Below are 19,123 nucleotides of genomic sequence, written 5' to 3' on the forward strand. Positions count from 1 at the left end.
AGACCAGATAGTGTTGGGGTTGGCCTTCTCTTCTGTATAGCAATAATCTGTTCTTGTAAACTGAGTTTCCTAAATTTTCCAAAATATATAATGTTTTAATTTCCATTCATTGTTGAATAATTGCACAAATTAACAATTACAAGGAAATTCACCTCGCAGCATTTTTCGAGCACACTACAGCATCACACGTGTTGGAAGAGACTATAGCTACTAACACGTAATCGGAACCGCGGAAATGGGAATGGGAAATAATCTGAGGAAAGTGAGAACACTGCACCCACCCACGTGGTCTGTGTTGCCACATGTACATTTTACAAGTTCAGGTATCACATGCTTTTGAAGAATATCTGTTCTTGTAAAGTCATACTACATTATTGTTCAAAGTTGCCGGTGGCCAATTTTTTATGTTAGAAATAATGTAGTTTGGGGTACCTACTTTCAATTTCAAATATATTTGTACAAAATTGACAACTTGGCTGTTGCCCTGTCTAGTACACAATAAATGGAAGTGAATTTCAGGGGCCAAAAATATCTGTGATACTAAAGTAGAACTGCTTCCTCTTTGTTTTATATAAACCCGACTTTAACTTTCAAATATCCTTGAAAGTTTCAAACCATGAATAGTAGCCTATATAAAGTGCAATGAATAATATTTTTGATTCATAATTTAAAAAAAAAAGTTTATATGGTGTCTTTCATAGAGTTGCGTTAAAACTGTTTTTCTTGTGCCTCCTCCTAGATGTGTGTTAGTCTGGTTGAATGCAAGATCGTTAGATGGCAGCGGTAGCGAGCTTGCTGCTGGCTTGCTGCACGACCAGTCGGTTTCTATTTCCCGCCCATGCGCTGAGGAGGATCTCCTCCCTCTCCGTTCATTTACTCGCTTTAAAACTCTGCTTCTTTCTCTGGCCGCTAGTGCGCTGTTGTCTATGTGTGTTAACTGCAGTAAAGGAGGAATGGATTGACTTTCCTCCACACAAACAATCTCGCATCTTTCTCACAGTTTTCTAGCAGCACATGAGCGTGCATCGTTTAAAACTCGATCAACCGGGGTTTTCTTATAGCTGTGAACTTAAATATTATCGAATCTTCCTTGAATTTCAAAGCACGTATTTTATTTTGTATTTACTTTTAAAAGAAGAAAATGTGAGGAGGACGTTCCTCCCTTCCCTCCCCCGAGGAACCGCCACTGTTATATTCGGACCTTCTTACAAACTTTCATGCCTCAGGAATCGAGTACCACAACTCGAGAGCCGCCAGGTTAAGAGATACATTAATCTGAATCATTATGTAATTACTAAGCTCAAGAAACGGGTTGCCTCAAGTGTTTTCAACAATCCAATGTGATGTGCGCTCCACCCTTCAACAGGTAAAAATTCTAGTCTTCCATAGAATGAATAGGAACCTCTCTGGGGGGGGGGGACAGGACAGTCTGTTTCGCAGACAAAGAGAGTGATGTGCTGTGTTATCAGTTATCCGAAATGATCATGAAAATGAGTATGTAGTAGGGTGATGGAATGAAGTAAGAAAATAAACATTACAGTAGATCCAGAATTCAAACTGTACACAGAGTAAAGTTAAATGTCGAAGTGGAACTTTATACGAAATGTGGAAATATTGGGAGGTAGAGAATAAGTTTCCTCTGCTCTCAAAAAACCTGAAAGTTAGGATTTATAAAATAGTTATATTACTGATTATTCTGTATTGTTGTGAAACTTGGACTCTCACTTTGAGAGAGAAACAGAGGTTAAAGGTGTTCGAGAATAAAGTGCTTAGAAAAATATTTGGAGCTAAGAGGGATGAAGTTATAACAAAATGGAGAAAGAGAATGGAACGCATAACTGCACGCATTGTATTCTTCACCTGACATAATTAGGAACATTAAATCCAGATGTTTGTGATGGTCAGGGCATGTAGCACGTATGGGCGAATCGAGAAATTCATAATAGGGACAGATGGCGGGCTTATGTGATAGCGGCAATGAACCTCCGGGTTCTCTAAAAGCCGTAAGAGAATATGTTTCCTGCTCCGTTTATGCTTATTTTAACCTGGTCTATCGCGCTCAAGAATTCGAATGCGGTATTGAATATCCACCTTTATTTCTTCCAGAAGACAATTAAATTTATCTTATAAATGGGAACTTCCAAAACAACCTCTTCGAAATAAGCATAACTTAATGGGTGTTTATTACTTTATTTTCAAAGTCTTTCACTTTGAATATCTGAATTCATTGACAGAAAATCAGTAATAGTTATTGTACTTAGAAACCTCACATTAAATTTCACAAAATTCAACTAAATAATAATACTAGTGGATTCGAAGATTTTGCTCGCAATAAAATTTCAGAATCTGAGACCATTACATGCCGAACACTTAATATTCCTAAGAAATCAAAAGAAACCAAAATCTTCACTAGAAACAGTCACAAATTTAAATATTTGGGAATGAAATGGCAGAGTGTTGCTCATCAAGAAAGGAACTAAGATTTAAATTTTAATAAAAACTGAAGGTTGAAGAAGTAAAGAAAGCCTGGGTTTTAGTAAACATCAAGAAATGCCAGAAGGAAGCAAAAATAAGCGATGGTAAAAGACAGAAGAAAAGTAAAACTCCAAGACGTAAATAAGCTATGACTAAATTCAGGCTGAGGTCAGGATATAATTGCCTCGATCAGCATCTCTACACATAGAACTCTACCAATCCAGCACTTGTACACTGTGTGCAGGTCATAATCAGGAAGTAAATAAAGAATATCTGATACATTGCTCACAACTTAATAATAAGGCACAAATTAAGGATATTTTGTGAGACTTTCTGAAAAACTAGAGAGAAAATGACGTTCTTGTCAACTCCACCTAATTGAAAAATAAAATAAAAGTTATGTTCATCAGGTTGAAATGTTCAAGGCACTGCAATTTCAATACAAAATTTTATTATAAATAGTTTCTTGTAAATAATGAAAAATCAGCAACATTATTACATAAAGAAAAGTAAAAAATGAACTACATTTACGTATGTTACAGTAACATCACAACTTTTAATTCAATTTTTTTTAGACTTCGGTTTTGGTTTCTGTGCAGTCTTCGACCTTCTGCATAAAGAAAACATCTTCTTCAGGATTAGCCAGAACAATAACAATACTACCACAAACGCGAGGAAGAGCACAGCAAGAACATCTAGTAAGTAATACTGATACCAAGCCAGGTCTACGGCAGCAGAGCGCAGGTGTGGTGCTCCTTCATGTCGTATTACATACTCCGTCCAGTAGATGGCAGTGTCGAGAGCTGATACAGGACGGTCGTTGAAGGCTTTTTTAACACGCTTTGCGTTTTCAGTGAAGCTGAAACAAAAGACACAAATGCTAATAAAATTTTCACGCAACTTCAGAATACAAGATCGTGACAATATGAACCAAATTGTTTAATTTTTAATTAGAAGAGTTTGTATTTATTAGTTTTTAGGTCTCGTGATATCCTAAAGGTACTTTTTGTGGACTATCTTCCCACACAAAATATTTTTTGTCCGTGTAATCGTATTTTAGTTAACAAAGATGAATACCACAAATTTATTAGAACGGACGTAATCAGCGCGCAATTTGAAAGAAAAATCCTAGATTAATTGAGTTGGCAGACCAACTCCATTACCTGAAATTTCAGAATGTGTTAAAACAAAGACTAGGCAGTTTAATAGAAATTTTGATCTAGACTTACTTTATATGAACATTTTCAGTGATTGTACGGGTGCGGGGGGATCTTTGTTTTGTCTATTGTTCGCAAGTAACAAGGAAAGATGTGAAGATTTTCTCTACAAATAAGCGAGTTCTTGTAATTTTTTAAAGTAGGTTGCAATATTGGTGTGTTACATTCTTTTAAATATTTTTTCCGTTTTAAGAACTGTTTATTTTGCATGTTTTGAACCGTCACGGTCTATATTCAACGTTTGAAGGGTCGATCTAAGGATCTCTTGCCCGCTGGTTGGTAATTTAGAATCTGACGTATTCTGGTACAGTACATTCTTCTTACATGGGATTTCAAATGTCTCCTATAGTTTTGTATATAATTTATGACTAGTTCAATTTGTAGTTCTTTCATGATGTCAGAGTTTCTCTTTTGATGTGTTCTGAAGTAGCCTGCTATAGGCCTACGTGACATAAATTTCATTTCTGCCGCGGTCAATCTTTGTTCTGGTTGGTTTAAAAATGTTATTAATAGTTCCCACTGCTCTATTACATTTAATGAGTTTTTATAATAATAATAATAATAATAATAATAATAATAATAATGAATAATATCCAACCAAGTCCACTTTCTTCAACTAAATCTCAAAGTAATTATTACATAGTAGACGCCTTGGTCTTAATCTCACGTTTCTCCACCAATTATAATATTCCTGAATTTTCTCAGAACTCCTGATTATTCTTCAGATACGTACCTAGGATTGTTCAGAACTGTCTTCAGAGCTGACAGCACCGACTCCTTGGCGAGTGTCTGGTAGCTAAGGGCAACAGCTATGCCTTTGTCCACGTAACATTTCACGTTGTGAAACTGATCTCCGAATAGAGGAATCGCCACCATGGGTACGCCACTGCTGACAGCTTCCATTGTGCCCATAGTGCCTCCGTGAGTGACGAATAACACTACGTTTGGGTGGGCTGCAACACAAATTCAGTTACTTTTTTTTAAGAACTTTACCCTCCCAAAAACGATTAAAAATAAAAACAGAAAAGCTTGCGTAAATAACAACCACGTATTGTACAGTGAGGAATAACTGCAGTGAGGTTTTTACATTGTACAACTATCGTTATTGAGTCTTAATTGGTATCCTGACAAGTTCATTAACGTACTTTAAAATCAAGAATGTTTGAAATTTCTGAAAGTACTTTCTCCGTTTGTTACGTGTTACCTACATTATGAGAGGAATATGTAATGATAGAGGAGAAATTTACCTCATACATTCGAAAGTTGTTTTGTCATTAACAGTTCTTAATATAAATAAATATAAATATAAAACAGGAACGCAATCACATACTTGAAGACACCTCATGTAAGCTTGTTTCTATATCCTACATCATTCGAAAATGAATGAATGAAGTGCATTTATTGATACACAGTTATACAAACTCGTGTACACAGGATCCTTCGCACGAGTCTGTACGGCCATTCGTGCTATAACTATGCAGTCTGCATAAAAATAATACAAATAAAATAAATGTAAGATATGAAAGAAAGAAAAAAACACAGTGAAACATACATATAAACAAAATTTTAAGAGGCAGATTGTTCCGACAAGTTGGCATAAAAATGAAATAGGTATAATAATCCTTCAATAACGATCTTTTTAACCTAAGAATAATACAAAAGTTATATTAATATTAGGTCATTATATAATCAAACGTGACAAGCGCTTTCGCCAATTAATGGCATCTTCAGTTCTAGTAGCATATAGTGATAGGCCTACTATGAGCATAAAGACATAAGTAGGATGGCAAAACAGTAAGATACGATAAATTGCGTGATGTGAAAGTGAAGAAGATGAATTAAAAACAGTATTACATGAATAACTGTACTATCACAAAGTAACGGAATAATAATCACTTAAAAGCATAGGCCTAGTGGTTGTAGTGATTAATCATCATACAGAGTGACATTTATCGTATCTTATTGTTTGCCACATATTCCTATATTTATGCTCACAGTATCACTATATGCTACTAGACCTGAAGATGCCATTAATTGGTGAAAGCACTTATCATGTTTGATTGTGTAATGACCTAATATAACTTTTGTATTATTCTTAGGTTAATACGACAGTTATTGAAGGATTATTATACTTATTTCATTTATATATAAACAATTCAATTCAATTCCTTATTAAAATTGCAATAAATAATCCAAATAATAAATATAAAGGTGGTGACAGGATTTTTTCTCGTTGCCAAACTTTCAGAACAGCCCCGAGGTTCACTCAGCATCCTATAAAATTGAGTACCGGGTCTTTCCCGGGGGTAAAAGGCGGTCAGGGCGTGGTGCTGACCAAACCACCTCATTCTAGTGCCGAGGTCATGGAAAGCATGGGGCTCTACCTCCATCTCCCCAAGTGCCTTCATGGCATGTTACGGGGATACCTTTTACATAAAAAACGTATTGGCCTACACACGCAATAAAAAATATATATGAAAAAAAAAGCACACAATAAATACAAAAAGAACATTATCCCCTAATTACCTTATTCACCCAGTGTTAATACTCATTACAACACTAATAAATAAATTTTCCCCTTATTTCCTCGGCCCCCTCCACCCCGAAAATTAGTGGCAACATTGCTGGCATTCAGCTCCCCTGTTGACATATGTAAGCTAGTTATATGAGATTGAGTTGTGCCTGATATTATGTTATCTGTAAGTTATAAGATAAGGCAATAATCTCATTTACACTTTTTGTGCAGTGATTGTAATAATAAGACTTACCTGCAAAGCCCTGAGAAAATGCTTAGCAAACACTAGCAATGCAAACAGCACGAGTTCATTTACAACACTACAAACGTGAAGAAGAAGGCGTCCTTAGACACACAACTTTGGATCAAACTTAAGTCCGTTTGTGTGGACTTATGTTGAACAAAACCCCTAAAGAAACAAAATTTAGACAAAAGTAGGACGTATTCAAAGTTATGTTTATTACTGTTCGTGGTTATGAAGGTGTCTTAATCACTCATTCTTTTCCAATTGGAATTCGCTTGGATGCTGTACTTATTAAAGTCAATTTTTGGAACAAAATTTATGACCAGCAATGCACCGGAACCGCCGAAATATCTTTAACACCCATCCCATTCTATTTCACAATGGTGCTAGTTGTCACGTTACTACCCAAGTTGTTAATTTACTTAAGGGGTTAGGTACAGCTTACAGCAGAAGATTTTGGAAATATTCAACATTTTTTCCTCAATTATTGTAACTTGTACAATAATGGAAATTAGTGTGTGTAAAACACTGTCCTTCTACTATATGATAAAAATATTTTTGCGATGTAAAAAATTATATATATTTTTTGTTTCAAAATTCAAAATGGTGGCATTTCACTGTGCAGTGATGAAGCGTTTCCCTCATAACTCAAAACTATCCAACATTTTGTGATGAAAATTTTTGTGTGTATTTATGCATGTCATATCTACAATATGATTCAAAATCACTTCTCTACCTTTGATAGAATGTCTAATAAAAATAAATTCATTTTAAAAATGGTCAAATATCAGTATTTTCTTCTAACACAAAATAAAAAAAAATTATTTATTAAGGAATGTAGTTAAAAGAGCATGATCTTGTAAACATGAGTTTCAGCAATAAAATAAAAGAGAGAGAACATGAAAAAGTTAACAAGTTTATGAGTTATGAGGGAAAAGTTTCATCACTGCACAGCGAACTGCCACCGTTTTTGAATTTCGAAAAAAAATAAATATATATATAAACATTTTTTTAATCGTAAAAATATTTTTTCATATAACAGAAAGGCAGTGTTTTACAAATACCAATTTTCATTATTGTAGAAGATACAGTAATGGAGGAAAAAAATGTTGAGTATTTAAAAACGTTTTACTGCTGTAATCTGTACCTAACCCCTTAACAGGTGAACCTGGGAAAGGTCTGGCAAAAAGAAGATTTCAGACGACAACATTAACATATAGTACCGGTATATGATCGTCTGTGGAGACGAAGATGAAGGCGAAAAGTAAGAAATATTGGAGAAATCTGGGTTTGCTGGGAAGGATTTGCTCTTGGTCAGAAAACTATGAGTGAATTAATAGTATAACATTTACCAAGTACGTCCATCTGTGGCACCCAGCTGACTGTCTTGACATTGTTCGGTTTCCCAGGTAACGTCTCTCCTTCCCACTTCCATAGTACTTTTTGAGGTAACTCCGAAAACGCGTGTACAAATGCATCCCGCTTATCTGTTGGTAGAGATTCGGCTCGAACCGAGGATCCGAGACTGAAGTATATGACTCCATCTTTTGCACTGTCCAAGAAGTCCTTTATGTCCTGCAACCGAAATTTACACATCATGAATATCACAAGTTTTCTTTTATCCGAAGAAAATCAAAACTCCACAAAGTATTTAATAAAACCATTTTGCAAATGTAATAATAATAATAATAATAATAATAATAATAATAATAATAATAATAATAATAATAATAATAATAATAATGGCGGGGTTATGTGAGGGCGGCATTGAAACTTCGGGTTCCTTAAAAGCCATTTGTAAGCAAGTAAGTAAGTAATAATAATAATATGTATATATATCTCGCACTCTCAGTGCATTAGTGTATCAACACAAAATTGTAAGTTTGAGAGAAAATGGCTTATAAAGTTAAGTTTCAAATCATGAGATGGGTTTAATTTTATAATTTGAAATTTAAAACTGTTTTTCTCTGAATTAGCAATTTCTTACGAAAGAGATTTTAGCATTTTTGGTAAGATTATCTTTCTTTTGCTGCATTCTTTTATTTTCTTATTTGTTAATTTAAATTTGAACAGATGAGTTATCTAGTACAAGTAGATAACCTTCAATTAAACCACGAAGTGAAGAATTTAATAAATGGTATTTACTACTTAGTAACTTACAGCTCATGCATTTTTTCAAGACACTCGCGATGTGCAGTATGGGAACAACGTTTCTGTGAAGGAGGTAGGAGTACAAGGGAAGGTCGGGCGTGTTTATACAGACTTCAAGACAAAGACTAACCCATTCCCCTATAATTTGTAAGTAGACTCATCCGAGCTCGTGCGCAGCTCTGTAGGAAGAGTGGGGGAGTGCCTTGACAAAATGTATGAGCTGTAATACTGTATACGTCTACCGCTGTGGTGTAAAAGTTAGCATTTGTGACCGTGGAACGAACGGGTCAGGGTGCAAATCCTGATTGGGACAAGTTGTCTGGTTGAGGTTTTTTTGGGGTTTTCCTTCAACCCATTAAGAGCAAATGCTTGTTAATTTCGGCGCTGAATCCTGAATTCATTTCGCCGGCATTACCACCTTCAACGCTATATAACCATAGCAGTTGATAAAGTGTCGTAAAATAACTGTACAAAATAGCAATGGAAAAGCGGTACAAGTTTTGACGTTATTTTACGACTGAACAAGTTTGTTGGAATATACTTTAAACAATTTTACCTAAAATAAATTTTTTCAGCTCCACTTTTCGTGAACTGCATTACGAACTGTATCTTTTGCTGTGATTCATTACTTGAAAAATAGTCTACTCATTAATGTAATCGGGTACTTCTTTGTAACCTGATTTACCCTATCAATAAACTGAGACATTCTTAGGATGTGAAGTGAATCATCACAGGAACAGTAAATTTTAATTTTGTATTATCTAATTTTAGCTCTACATTTGGGCTAAATCTTACTCCTCTTTCTCTGCCTCAAAAAAAAAAAAAAAAAAAGAAAGAAGAAGTAACGTGAATCGTTACTTGAATTCATTGTAGCATCAGAGTGACGTTAGACAAATTATGAAATGTTTAAATGTTATGTTTTATTTAACGAGGCTCGCAACTGCAGAGGTTATATCAGCGTCGCCGGATGTGCCGGAATCTTGTCCCGCAGGAGTTCTTTTACATGCCAGTAAATCTACTGACATGAGCCTGTCGCATTTAAGCACACTCATACACAAATTATGAAATTAACTGATTTTTTAAATTTAAAAATGTTTCTGAAATGCCTACGCAGTCATGTTATTATGTTACACTTCTTATCTTTTTAATTTAACACCATTTGCATGATTAACTACCGATACTTTAATTGTAAACAATAAAATTCATAAATTATTTAATGCGCAAATGTAAAACAATTCAATAAAAACCATGTAGCTGAGTCGTGAATCGTAATGGTTATTTACCAAGTACAGCTATCTGGTGGAACAAGTCTGATGTTGACAATGACTATATAAACGCCCTAACTGCTGCAGAGAATAGTGTTTCGATGATTTGACAAGTGCTACTGAATTAACTGCGATGTCATTTTTCTAGAAACAACGTAGACTTCCCGCTAAATAAAACAAGCAACACAAAATGGCAAAATAAATTTCAGTTCTATTTATCTCAAGGATATACTCAATTAAGTTATTATCACTAAACACCCTCCACCCTGCATATTCTAAAATGTGTCGAATTATGCCCCATCTGATGTTGTTTGATGTGAATAGATAAAATTAAACCACTCTTACAGGATTCACACTTGCAAATTTTCGTTTCCAAAAGCATTATATTTATATTTCATAAATTCAGAATATAAATTATTTCATACCTTTGGCAGTTTATTTGTCGGGGGCTGCACATGAATGCCTCCAACTTCCACTATAGAGGGCATAAGAGGTCGTGGAAAGTTCAGAGAAAAGTGAGCGTTGTAAAGCAGCAGGCTTGTATTCTTTGCGATCTCCGACAGAGGTGGTAGCGAATCTCCAAAGTGTTTCCTGGCAATTTCATTGGCAGGTTTGTCATACATAAAATGATATGCCAATTTGAGGCCTTCTTGATGCAGAGTGTTTATCAGTCTCTCTTTGAAGGTCATGTGGTGAGAGTGATAGAGGAAGTGGTTCCCCATGTATGACGGATTGTCTGGGTTGCCAAACCTGGCATTTGCCCAAGGCATCAGTGAAGATGTGCTAATTGCTATGAATGGTGTTTGTAGTTTGTAAACGTAACCAAGGAGACAATCCGTATTGAAAAGTTCTGTAACTACGAGATCATACTTTTCATTTGAAGCAATGAGTTTCTTCATGGCTGGGAAATTGAGGGTGTTTTCACAATTAACGTATCCCCAATAAGCAAGGGCATTGATGGTGGTATGAACATATCCTGTTGCCAAAGCTTCGAGAGGAACGTTGTTAACAAATTCTGGCATGGAGCCGATTAGGCTGATGTCGGTATAATTTGGTATAGGTGTCTTTTGAGGGAAATGGCTGACCACTGTCACTTTGTGACCTTTGGCTGCTAAACCTTTCATTAGAGCTTCAGCCATGACGAAGTGACTTTTGGCAACGTGTGGGAATAAACAAAGAATCTTGTAGGCATCTGTTGCTATTATTCCGGTCATGAGAACCAATAGTAAGTACCACTGCATGGTGTATGAAGCTTACTGGAAGTTCCTGGAAAATAAAGCACATTATAGGCCTATTAAAATATGACACAGAGATCTGAACGCTAAAAGAAAAGCAACATATACATATCGAAATTTTAAAGGTAAGATATAAAAAGGTAAAGGTGAGAAAGATAAAGATGAAAAAGGTAAAGGTACTCGTAAAAAGGTAAAAGAGGTAAAAGGGTAAAAAGGTAATAAAATTCGTATCGAAATTTTACTTAATACCTATCTAATGTAGAACTTAGCCTCTGAAACACGAAAACAATGGAAAACCATATTTAACGGATCAAAACTATTGTAATATGGAGAAGGATGGAGTGTGTGAAATGGACAGAGTAAGAAACGAAGCTGTGTTGTAAAGAGTGCATGAAGAAAGAATGATGCTGAAACTGATCAGAAAGGGGAAAAGGAATTGGCTGGATCACTGGTTGAGAAGAAACTGCCTACTGAAGGATGCACTGGAAGGAATGGTGAACGGGAGAAGAGTTCAGGGCAGAAGAAGATAGGATATCAGATGATAGACGACATTAAGATAAATGGATCATATGCGGAGACAAAGAGGAAGGCAGAAAATAGAAAAGACTGTAGAATGCTGGGTTTGCAGTGAAAGACCTTCCCTTGGGCAGAACACAATGAATGAATGAATGAATTTTGTAATAAACTTAGTTTAACTTAACGGGATACCCGTACTTCGACTGCTTACAGTCCCACTTAGGTGGAATATGATACAAAGCAACACTCATGTCGTTGTCCACTTGAAGTCTATTTCCGAATTTGTTTTCAGGTTTGTCATTATGTCACTATCGAAAAAGATTATTTTTACACGAAGAATTTCTTACGAATATTAACGAAGTTGAAATAGTTCACCGTTTTTTACAATTGTTTATGAATTTAAACTTTACTTAAGGAATAAGACATTTTAGGTTTTCGTTCCTTGCGGTAGGAGTACTGTCAGATAACATTGTGTACGGCATAGCCATCTCTGTGAAAGTAGACTACTTGGGACTTGCTATCATAGCAGCGCTAACAACAGTTTCGGCCTCGAGAACACGCCTACGTCCGTCAGTGTATGGCACGGCAACAAACCCACTTTCTTTGAATGTGCGGTACCATATTAACATTACAATTTTTTAAAATTATAATAATACTTTATTGCCAGAACAAAGATACGTATTAATTTTTTTATATAAGAACTCTCTAGCACAACCATGGGGAAAAATGGCTCCGAAGGGCCACTGCACTAAAAGCCTCCTTACCTCACTCCACCGACAATCCCCTCCATCGACCATCTCCTCCGCCTGGTGCTTCGTAAAGACACGCTTCATTCAGTGGCGGGTATGGCTTCGATCTCGGGATGTCAGTTTCAGGAAGAGTGGCAGAAAAAAATGTTTTGTTACTTACAAAAGGAAGAACATCTGCTGCTTAATATGTGGGTTTAAAATTGTCCATATAAAACGCTTCAATATTAAACGCCACTTTGATCGGAAGCATAAAGCGGACTTTGATGATCTTACAGGTATTTATTTACAATTTTAAAAGCTATTTACGTAATATTTGTGAAAAGATACAAAACAAGATATGTTTACGGTATTTTCGGGGTATAGTTACTTATTATTTTATTAAGTATCTGGAACTGAACTTAGTTATTTAAAACTTTGAGTGCATATTAGACCTACTTAATGCGTTCTCTTTCCAAGAAAGATTTTCAGAAGTAACCGCAATGGACAAGGAGATGTGCCTGTTCAATAATCCATTTGTATTTGATGTTACCCAAGCAGCAGAGCCACTGTAGAGATGCAAACGAGCACGCCAGTGAAGTGTTTAAGAAAAAATGGATTAGATCTCTTTAAATACCTACCAGAGGAGCAATTTCCTAATCTGCACACATTTGCAATGCGTATTGCATCTATGTTTAGATCAACTTACTGTTGAGTAGTTTTTTTTCCAAAATGAATACGATCAAAAGTGTCTCCAGGTCTAGGATCACAGACGTACATTTAGTTTCAGTATTACGGTTGAGTTGTTCTACTTTAGAGCCAAATATATCCTTTTTAGTTAATAACAAGAAACTCCGAGGGCCATCAACAATAAAAAATGAAAACTATCTGTATAGGCCTACAGTAGTATTTCGTTTCATTCATATCTCATATTTTGTTTAATATGTTTTCAAGTTAAATGACAATGGAGCTTAGGTTACTTTCTTTAATGGTTAAAAAAACAATTTATTATGTTGATCATTATATTTTTTAATATGTTGTACAGTTAAATGACAATGGAGCTTTGTTTTTTCTTTCTTGTTTTTAAAAAGAAACAATTTATTATGTCGATCACGAGGCAGTTAAAGAATTTTTTGTGCACAGGGTAAAGGAATGGTTATACAATTGAAGAATATATAATTTGCCTAATCACAGTAGTGGCTGTAATAATTATTGTGTGATACATGTACTTCATATAAACAAAAGACTATAAAGATTTTGAAATTACTTACGCGCTAGGTGTGTCGAATCCACCACTGCACTTGACTTAGCAAAACAACTCGTTACCCCTCGCCTGCCAATCAAACGAATGTGGAGTGAGTAGGAAACGTTCCCTCCCTACTTTACTGATAGTCGCCATAGCTGCTCTAGCACCTCCAGAAAGAGTAAGTAACATATGCTCAGGGGGCATTCCACATAAGTTAATGTTAAGGAGTTTTATTGAATAATAAAGTAAAAATAATAAAAGAAAAAAGAAGAAGAAGAAAAAACACATAACAAAATAAATGAACTTAAAATTTTCTCTGTTAACAGCAATTTTTTGATAGATTTTTTTTTAAATAAGGAGCATTAGTAAATTGTATGTTCGGGAATTTATCTATTATCATGTTATAAAGCCTTGGACCGAAGTTGCTATTGTGATTATATGCTACAGTTGTAGTACCCTATATTTAGGAACTGTCAACCATATGTTGTCTGATCTTTTGGTTTTATATTTATGTGAATATAAATTAAATATGTTTCGGTTTCTATGTACGAAATTCAGTAATACATTTTTATAAATTTGATGGAAGTCAAATACTTTAAATTCTGAATACAGCAGTTCTGAAGGATAATCAAGACGTTTATTAAGGCGTATTTTTATTATTCTTTTCTTTAGCAGAGTTATTGGCATGAGGGAGGTATTATAAGCACTACCCCATTCTATAATGCCATATTGTAATATAGCTTGTACTAATGCGAGATAAATCAGTCGTAAAGTATGGACAGTCAAGTAATTTCGTAGGATGACAAAATAGTGAACAATTTTTCTTAATCTATTGCACAGAGAAAGTACATGTTTATCCCAACGCAAATGTTGGTCGATTATTATTCCGAGATATTTAACTTGAGGAGATTCATTTAGAATAGGACAGTTACGACTATTAGAAGAATAATTGGATGTATGAATTTTTGAACACAAGAACGAATCAGGAGATTTCATACCAATAGATGTTAACGAAAATGGTACAACCGTGGTTTTAGAATGATTTAAGACAAGTATGTTGCAATCAAACCAATTTTTAATTAATGTGATGCCATTGTTTGCATTAAACTAGGCATCATCCCAAATTTTACCTGCAAAAATAACCGTGTCATCCACATACGAAAATATCTCAGTATTGAATTTCTTTAAATTAATTTCCAATAAATCATTAGCTAATATATATTAAAAACAAAATTGGACCGAGGACAGTCCTCTGTGGGACACTGATGTTAATATTTCGAGTGCTACTAAAAATATTATCAATTGAAACAAATAACTTCTTTATCATTCCTGATGTAATGTTATAGCGATTTTATTTCACAATTTTCAAACGGATCAGATTGTATTTTCTGACAGACGACATTTTTTGTTACTTGTTCTTATGTTCAACTCAAGTTGGAGTTCTGTTAAGCGCTCGTAATATTGTAGTCTCAAAGATTCAACAATTGGATCCATGTGCTAGAGAAAAGGCATTTCTTTCTTCGAATAATACACTTATCTTTTTTATAAATACTTGTTTTTCACAATAACAATACATTATATATATATATAACAATACCAAGAAGGCCCCAACATAGCACAGATGTAATAACCAACCAGAGACCACAGTTAATTTGCGGCTATTCTGTCCAGACCCTAATCCGTGTTACACTTAGTATTTTGATCCCAATACTTAGGCATTATGTTAGACCTATAGATATTCGTTTCCTTTACTTGGTTATTTAACGCCACTGATCAACAACTGGTTATTTAGAGTCAATGGAATTGGTAGTAGTGAGGCATTTAGCGACAAAACACGTCGAATATCTAACGTTAGATATTGCAGTGATCCGAAGGCCACCGTAACTTTTTTCTCCTATTTCCACGCAAGAACAACCCTGACTAACACAACGCAAGTCGAAATAGCGCTGGCATTTTCGACTCTTGCTTCTTATGTCCCTGAATGGATACTGTTTACAGTTAATTGTCTTACTCTTGGTACTTCGAAAGGCTTTCTTATAGGCACGCAGCTGTGTAAACATCACTCGTGGAAGACCATAAAAACCATGAATCAGCTGGGGACGTGATTAAGACGCAAAAATGCGAACTACTTGGCGTAGAAATGAGATTCTTCTTTCTATACATTTAGAAAAATAACGTCATTCAACCTGATCACATGTAGACACCTGTACAGGAAGAACTTGTCCGAGCACACATATTATTTTATAAGCGACGTCAACGAATATCTGTAGTGGCAACGCAGCGCTGTTGTTATTGGCTATTGTCGTACAAGTAAACACGCCCCAAATATCGGGAGATTTGGACCGCACTTGTACTGTGCTCCAACCACGAGAAAGTCTCCGGATGAGACGAAGGGGGGTAATGCTGTGAATGAATGTTGATGTCATAAGGTCACACACGTGGGTACTCTTATCTCTATTGGCTAGCTCTCACAGCACAAACCATAACATTAATACAGACATATTGATACTACCCTAGTTACTAAATTAGATCACAGTTAATCTCCTGGTCTTTTAATCTCTTCACACAGGAAATAACATATGCAGGAGAGCGCATGGTTTTTAAACTGGCGTTATAACGGTAACATTATTTATCTACTTCGTTCCAATAGATGAGGCAATAGTAAGCACATTCCTTTCACGGTTGATCTCCTGGTTGGAGAACAGTAGGCTAGTCCACCGCTGTGGAGTAACGATTAGCATGCCTGACCGTGAACGAGCGTCCTGTGTTCAAATCCTGATTGGGACAAAGTTATCTGGTTGAGGTTTTTTCCGGAATTTTCTCACAACCCGTTAAGAGCAAATGTTGAGTAACATTCGGCGCTGGACTCTGGACTCATTTTGCTGGCATTATCACCATCTCATTGAGACGCTAGATAACCATAGCAGTTGATAAAGCGTCGTAAACTAACCAACTAAAAACATTAGGCTTATTATTCATTTTTATACCTTAATTCAGATTTAATCTATACTAATAATAAATCTGTAGCCGAAATTTTTCTGGTAATTTTCGATTTTCCAAAAATAATTGGTCCTAACATATATAATTAACCACCCTGAAACCGAAAATCGCTTTTTTGAAATTTTTGTTTGTATGTTTGTCTGTCTGTGTCTGTATGTTTGTTACCTTTTCACGCGATAATGGCTGAACGGATTTCGATGAAAATTGGAATGTAAATTAAGTTCGTTGCAACTTAGATTATAGGCTATATGGCATTGAAAATACATTATTTAAAAGGGGGGTTATAAGGGGGCCTGAATTAAATCGAAATATGTCGCTTATTATTGATTTTTATGAAAAATGTTACATAACAAACATTTCTTTAAAAATGATTTCCGATAAGTTTTATTCTTTGACAAATTTTGATAGGACTGATATTTAATGAGATAAATGAGTTTTAAAATTAAAATAACTGCCATCTAAGGCCGTGTAATGAAATCAACAAATGACTTCGTCTATAAGGGGTCTTGGTCAACAACAATCGAAAGCTATGAATCATAGCCTACAGAAAATGTTTCTGTGTTTGTATGAACCAATATCGGAAGCTAAATTAACCGATTTGTATAATTAATTATTATTTCACCATTGGAAAGTGTAGTTTCTCTGTATGGACATAATGCTATAATGTTATTACAGTAACTTCTGAGTGAATTGAGGACAGGTAAGATTAAAATAGCTTCTTATGCACAGAAAACTTGATAGGCTATTCTGTGTATTCGTTTCCTGTATTTCTTAAAATAATGTTTATCTCAGAGAATTAACGAACAACGAGAGTGTATTGATTTAGTATGCAGTAATAATATGTTAGCTTAGCATTTCATTATTTTATAATCCAAATTTTAACTATGCTCAATTGAATCGAGTTAAAATACATAAAATACATATGCATTAAATGCAATGCAAAAAATTTGGGTAATGAGCCAAGCAGATTATGTTGCCCTGTTGTAAAATAAAATTTGTTCCTCCTGAGATTCAAGAGCCCCCATAACAAATTGAAAACTTACTTATCGGGGTACATCCGTTATCAACACACTTTTTATATAATATAATATAATATAATATAATATAATATAATATAATATAATATAATATAATATAATATAATATAATATAATATAATATAATATAATATAATATAATATAATTTAAGTTATTACCATAGTTCAATGGAAACATATAACAAGTAAAATAAAGTATACACATTAAATGTAAATGATGTCAATGTGCATTGAACTATGGATGCATGTAATAAAAATTAAGAAACATGTTAAAGGAATTGTCATTGCACCAAATGAGTGCTCTCTGGACCAAAATGATTCCATTTTAATTATTTAAATATGATTTAAATTAAGGAACATATTAAACGATTTATCCTTCTGTCAAACACGAATATTCCCTGGATGAAATGCCCTATTTTAATTATGTAATTATATACTTTATATCTATTTCTAACGGGTGCAGCGGAGCGCACGGGTACGACTAGTTACAAATAAGGATGTATTAAATATATAAACAGAGGCAATGCATTTTCAGAACTTAAATTTCAAAAGGAATTTAAAGAAATTTAACGGAAGGAAATTAATTATTAAAAATCATTTAAGACTAAGACGTCCAAAGGAAATAGGTAATTTAAAAATACTAAACAGATACGAAGATGGGTAAGGGATAGTTTAATAGGAAATGAAAAACTCAGCTTAAAGCTGTAATTTATAAATACTCAGAATCACAAAACACAGTACCTATTGTGTAAAATGTACTTTATGTGAGACGATCCGTCACGGAAAGGCTATAGAACACAACTGATCCCCACCACTACGTCTACCGTGTGGTTCTGTTCTATCTTGTATACATATACAACTTACAAACGTTTACTCTCGTATAACTTACAGGCGTAAGGAAAAGCTAGGCGTTACACAACCGAGGCAACAGAAGGCAATGATCTGGGATAATGCAACGTTTGCTTATCAGGATAGGTTTGTTTTCAACTCTTAACTAAAGACGCGTGTAGTTTCAACACATCTCTTTTTTTTTTTTATGAGGATGTTCAAACAACCCCACTTAATGCATTAGTATCTATATCATCATCATCATCATCATCATCATATCATCATCATCATATCATCATCATCATCATCATCATCATCATCGAGTCTTTAGCAGTTTAGCACTGACGACGCGTTGTCTCAAAATGTTCAAACAGTGAAGTGTTGTCATATTTTACAATTCCTGGCACATAGACGGAGAGAGAACAGTTTCCTAAGGGGGGGGGGGCAAAGCAAAACCATTGAATCCTGATATAACGAGATCATGGGAGACATCATTTATATCCTCCTCCCCATTATAGCTTGATCTTGTTACAGTATATCGGAATATGATCATTTAATAAAAGTATTGTAAAATAAAGTAAAATTGTAACAAAATGTACATACAATTTTACTTTTTTTCCACTCTTGTACGGAAGAGGGACCCGAAGGCTTGCACTGCAGCCTGAGTAT

General features: G+C 34.8%; 1 protein-coding gene across 2 annotated transcripts in view; it reads right to left on the reverse strand.

Moving 5' to 3' along the window:
• Positions 1–2,904: 2,904 nt before the first annotated feature.
• Positions 2,905–19,123, reverse strand: part of LOC138699969 (UDP-glycosyltransferase UGT5-like) — a 29,036-nt gene continuing 12,817 nt past the window's right edge. Inside the window, exons 1-5 of one of the 2 annotated variants that reach the window (XM_069826214.1) lie at positions 12,383–12,490; positions 10,293–11,133; positions 7,804–8,026; positions 4,426–4,645; positions 2,905–3,334 (exon numbers count right to left, since the gene is read on the reverse strand). In XM_069826214.1, the coding sequence (XP_069682315.1) occupies positions 3,037–3,334; positions 4,426–4,645; positions 7,804–8,026; positions 10,293–11,108 (1,557 nt within the window). In that variant the 5' untranslated portion in view covers positions 11,109–11,133; positions 12,383–12,490 and the 3' untranslated portion in view covers positions 2,905–3,036. Of the gene's footprint in view, positions 3,335–4,425; positions 4,646–7,803; positions 8,027–10,292; positions 11,134–12,382; positions 12,491–19,123 lie in introns of those variants that run through there. The other variant, XM_069826213.1, reaches the window with a different exon arrangement.

Source organism: Periplaneta americana, chromosome 5 (genome assembly GCF_040183065.1).
Source record: "Periplaneta americana isolate PAMFEO1 chromosome 5, P.americana_PAMFEO1_priV1, whole genome shotgun sequence".
In the NCBI taxonomy this organism is placed as follows: Eukaryota; Metazoa; Arthropoda; class Insecta; order Blattodea; family Blattidae; genus Periplaneta; species Periplaneta americana.